The following is a 5266-nucleotide window of genomic DNA, read 5'->3' as shown; positions in this document are numbered from 1 at the left end:
CCTTGAAGTCTAGCCCATATAGCACTTGTGTTTAAGTATTGAAGGAATCCTATTTCCATTAGAAATAGGTGTATGTGTTGCAAGAAGTCAAAGACTCCTATTCCTAATTATAATAGGAGTGTCAGATGGCTTGAAAGCTTTTATAAAAAGCTTGTACGTGTATTTCACAAAATAGAGAAAAAGAGAGATTGAGGAGTGAAACAGAGTTTTGAAACTGATTGAAGGAAAAATATGAGTGCTTTGTGTGGTATTGAGGGGAAAAAGAAAATGTGATTTTTCTTTTGCTCAAGACACACAAGGAAGATAAATTGGGAGTTTTTCTTTAGGACGATTACTTGGGTGCTACAACCACAAAGAGTTGAAGTATTCAGAGTGAAAGATCTTGCTATCTGATTTTGTAGTGAGGTTGTATTTGTTTTTAGATGTATTATTGTATTTTTTCAATTTATAGTGAAGTCAGATTTTGGATATAACTTGAGTATTGTATTATAGTAAATTGATTGGATTTGCCTAGTGGCTTTTCCCTCTACATTGGAGAGTTTTCCATGTAATTTTTTGGTGTTCTTGTTGGTTGATTTTTTATCGCTTCTGTAAATTTCTATTTTCCTTGTTGATAGAGTTATATTTAATTTAATTCATACATAAACAGGGATTTATCCAACAGAATGAGGCCAAAAAATTTCTATCAGAAATTTCCATTAATTAAAAAAATTAAATAAAATTATGTCATGGTCTTCATGCATGATTGATTATCTAAAGGGGGGGGGGGGGGGGGGGGGGGGGGCCGGTCGAGGAACGTATGGAACACGTTTTTAAGAATGTAATAAAGGACCCTAATTGTTTTGCAATCAACAAACCAGTAAAAGGTTACTTGTCCCAAAGTGGAAGTAATGCTCATTTTTCCATATAGCAGTGAAATAAAAGACTTGGAATGCCTTAAATAATATATAAAAAAAAAAAAGTCATAAAGGTGGTCATCGGTACTCAATGGATTCTGGGTTCGAGATAATTATATTATTTTGCTCTTCAATCGGCATATACGTTCTCTCTCTCTCTCTAAAATTTTTTTGTATATTTTATCTCTGAATATATATATATATATATATATATATATATATATATATATATATATATATATATATATATGATTCATTGATTTGTCAAATTAAAAAAATTTTAGCCGCCTCGTTATTTCACTAGAATACGTCGCCGAAGATGCTTTATAAAGTATCAAGAAAAGCGAAGTAGTCCACGAACAAAAATACAAAATGACATTTAATTTAGTCATTTTTCTTCAGACATCAGAGCACCAAATAGTGTAATTTGTCGGGAATCCACAGTTACGTACTATAACAACTGGACCGAATCTTTAGAGAGAATTTCGGGCTTATTATTATAAAAACATTCTACCAAACTTCCGTTTAAAATTTTATAGAAATTATTACTGAAAACAATATGTTTTCAAAGAAGTACAAATGACTATTCAGCAAAAAATAAGTACAAATGATGACTCCAAATAAAAGAAGAGCAAATGATATATTTTGACTCCATATTTTGTTTTGTTTTTAATTTTTATAAAAGAAAAATAGCGAATTAAAAGCATTTTTATTTGCAATTCTAAATTTAAAAACACTTATAAAAACTATTTTATATGCAATAGAAGATGGACCAATGATCACACCACAGATCTAAATTAAGATTGTGTACTTGGAAGACGACCTAATAACGGCAATAAAAATAAAAGGTGGTTGAGATGGCATTGATGTGGTACTGATCTAAATAATTTGAAAGTCAATAATTATAGAGAGAACGTTTTGGGAGTAATTATATTATTATGTTCATAGATGTTACATATATATATATATATATATATATATATATATATATATATATATATATTGATGAAGCAGTATCTCGTTGATTTGCTTGGATTCGTCCAGACGGCTCCTGTAAGTACTCTGACGAACCTGTGGAGGCAGGAATTTACTCAAGTGGTCACCGGTGTGGTGCCTGCCACAACGCCTCCGATGATAAAGTCAGTATTGAAGAAGATAATGATTGAAATACCAGAAAAAATGATTCAGGTGGTGATGTTTTTTTATGTACCTTGTATTGGTGTTGTGAGGGTTTTATATACCCTTGGGGATTGTAGCCGTTGGAGCGTTAATGACTCCCTGATAACGTCTCTGGTGGAGTTATGGACTTTAATGTGTTCCCGTCGGTTAGTCCAGCTGGTCCTATAACGGTTGGAGCTTTATTGGCAGCATTGAATGGCATTAATTCTTTTTGATGACGCAGATATTGGTCATGTTCGTCCGTGAAGGCAACTTCGTCTATAATTATACTCGTCAGTTACGTATTCGTCAGTACCATCAGATGCCCCCGGGCTTTACGGTCGTCAGTGACGATCGTGGAAGCCGAACAGTTTTTTTTTTTTTTTTTTTGTCCTTCAGGATTTCGAGCCGCATTGAATGCGTTATGGCGGCGTTGCGTGGGTCGTGGCCACGTGGCGTGATGGGGTTGGAAAGGGACTGACCCTTGGGTTTCCCGCCGATTTTCGGTTTTCACCTCTATTTTGGCTTTTAAACTCATTTCTCTGCACTTTACTTTTTCATTTCCTTCCAAACTCCAGTTTTTCTCCTCTAAGCATCCTCCTCGCACGTTTCTTTGCTCCTTTTTGGTTCTTGGTTTGTTGGGCTCTTCTTTGTCTCAGAGGTAAGCTTCTTCATTCTCTCTCTTTTTTTCTTTCTTTTTCTTTGCAAGTATCTGATTTTTGTTTTTTCTTTGTGGTTCTCCTGTTTGTTTCTCTCTTCTTTGTGGGAATCTTAGTATTCTTCTTTGTAGACCGGAAGTTCAGTCGATAATTTAGAGGTTAGGGAAAAGCTGTCCTTCAATTTCTTTTCTTTTTGCTCGCTTAGGGGGTCATTAGGTGTTTTCCCCAATTTGAGGGGCTTTGTTTCGGAGGGGTAGCTGTTTAGGTGTTGTTTTGGGTGATTTATACCCATTGCTCCGAGAGTCCGTCGATTGGTTTGAAGATTTGGTGAAGAAGCTTAGGTTGATGTCAGAGGTTAGGTCTAGTGACCTCGATACTGGGTTGTCGTCTAGCGACGGTCCTATGGAGGGAGATACGGCCGTCTCGACTTTTAGAGAGGTTAGGGCTTTCCATGCCCTCGTGGAGCCGTGCGGATTAGATTCCGACGCCGTCAATCGGTTTAGGGATAGATTTCAATTTCCAGAGCGGGTCCGTGTTCGTCGCCCCACTGACGATGACAGGGCTTGCTCGTTTTTTCCAGGTGAAGTGTGCTTCTATGAGGCCGCTTTCACTTGTGGACTTAGGCTTCCCGTCCACCCGTTTGTGATGGAGCTCCTGGCATATCTGGGGATTGCCCCCGGGCAACTTATGCCCAATTCGTGGAGAATAGTGGTCAACTGTATGGAAATATGGTTGGCCGCTAACGGGGATATGATTAAGGTAAACGAGCTCGTATATTTATACCGTCTAAAAGAGTCCAAAGAGTACGGGTATTACGAGCTAGTACCTTGGGAGAGAAGAACCAGGATCGTCAAGGGCTTACCTTCGTCCTTCAGATACTGGAAGTCCAGATTTGTGTTTGTGTCTGGGGACAATTTTGAGACTCCCTCCAGCCAGGACTGGGGTGAGATCCCCAGGTTGCTTCGTCGGTGGGGAACCCCGACCTTAGGTGCGTCAGTCTTCTTTCTCGCCCCCTTTTTTTTTTTTTTTTTTTTAATATTTTTGGGTGATTGCTGCTAATTTCCTTCGTCCTCGTGCAGCTAAACGAAGACCGAAGTTGAAAAGCAGGTACAAGGAGCGCGTTGAGGCGGCCATCACTTATTCCCAATCCATTGATAATTGGGACGACTTGGTAGACCCGAGGACACTCGCTTTCTACAACCTCGGCCCCGATCCGTCTTCCTACGTCTTACGAAGCCTTGATATCGAGGGAAAGAAGAGTAAGCTTCTAAGTTCGTCGGTATTGACCCTGAGGCTGTACTTGTTCAATTTACTCTTTCTCTTACAAATTTTTCCCTTTTGCAGAGATGACGACGAAATTCAACAAGGGTATGTATGAAAAAATGAGGTCCAAGAAAGACGAACCCTTGTCGAGCCTCGGGAAGAAGGTGGTTCGAGTGAAGGGCAAGGTTACTTCCGTTACTCCGACAGTCTCGACCACACCCGTGGTTTCGGGTGCCGAGACGACGAGGACGGCTTCTCCAGCCACTTCGGTAGAAGAAATTCCGACACCCGCTTCCAAGAGGCCTCGCACATCGGACAAAGAAAAGGATGCCGCCGGATCGTCCTCGATTTGGGATGACGAGAGGTTGGCGACGGATCGGGCTCGTGGGGTAGTGAATGCCGAGGACCTGAAGGTGCTTTCAGGTTCGACTCCAGCTGAGTTGATGGGTCGTCATATCCATAAACTCGTCCAGGTAAATCGTTTGTTTCTCGTGACGCCTTTACACATAAGCCTCTCTCTTTCTTATTCATTCTTTTGCATGCCCCTTTTTTTTTTTTCTAGGTGTTGGGGGAAGCCGTCCATTTTTCAGCGGAGTATCAAGCTCAGGAGGCCAAGGTCGAGTCTTCGCTTTCTCGGATCAAAGTCCTGGAGATGGAGAACTCGAGGCTGAAGAGGGAGCTGATAACCGCGATGGAGGATGTTCACCAATACAAGGACGAGGTCAAAAAGCTGGGCGACGATCTTAAGGTTGAACAGCAGCTCGGTTACGGGAAAAGGACGAGCGGCTCGCGGCCCGCGAAGGAAAAAATCAAGGTCGTCGCCTCTAGGGCCATCGAGGGCTTCCAGCGGGCGAAGAGTACAACTGTGTGCTCTTCGGTTGGTACTTTAAGGGGTTTGAGCTCTTGAGGAGGTATTGCATCAAGCATCCTTCCGGGGGTGGATGCGGGAGGCGCTGGATATGGAGGAGGTCGACAAGGAGATCTCTGCTGACGAGGCTGCCCTAGCCGCCGCCGCCGAAGCCCCTGAGGACGTTCCTGATGCTCCCGTCATCGACGCCCCTGCCCTTGATGCCCCAGCTGGAGACGATGCCGACCCGGTAGTTTGAACCTGTAATCAAAAAGTTTTTATCAGATGTATTTTTTATATTTTTTTTTGAGGTGCCTGACATGTTTTTCAGGCTCAATTTCCTAGACAATTAGAAATTTTCATGTGTATTTTTATCCCAGTGTTTATGGGTTTTTTTTTTTTTTTTTGGAACAATGGCCTCAGGTTTTAGGCTTTTATAATAT

The 5266-nt window shown here is 41.2% G+C and overlaps 1 protein-coding gene across 1 annotated transcript; it reads left to right on the top strand.

The window, feature by feature from the left end:
• Positions 1–3880: 3880 nt before the first annotated feature.
• Positions 3881–4883, top strand: LOC142625168 (uncharacterized). The gene is made up of 3 exons (XM_075798866.1): positions 3881–3972; positions 4058–4449; positions 4539–4883. The coding sequence occupies exons 2-3, from the start codon at positions 4060–4062 to the stop codon at positions 4881–4883; spliced, it is 735 nt and encodes a 244-aa protein (XP_075654981.1). The 5' UTR covers positions 3881–3972; positions 4058–4059.
• Positions 4884–5266: the final 383 nt, after the last annotated feature.

This window comes from Castanea sativa, chromosome 1 (genome assembly GCF_040712315.1).
Source record: "Castanea sativa cultivar Marrone di Chiusa Pesio chromosome 1, ASM4071231v1".
Classification (NCBI taxonomy): Eukaryota; Viridiplantae; Streptophyta; class Magnoliopsida; order Fagales; family Fagaceae; genus Castanea; species Castanea sativa.
The sequence above is the reverse complement of the archived record's forward strand: the minus strand, read 5'-3'. Positions and strand labels throughout refer to the sequence as shown.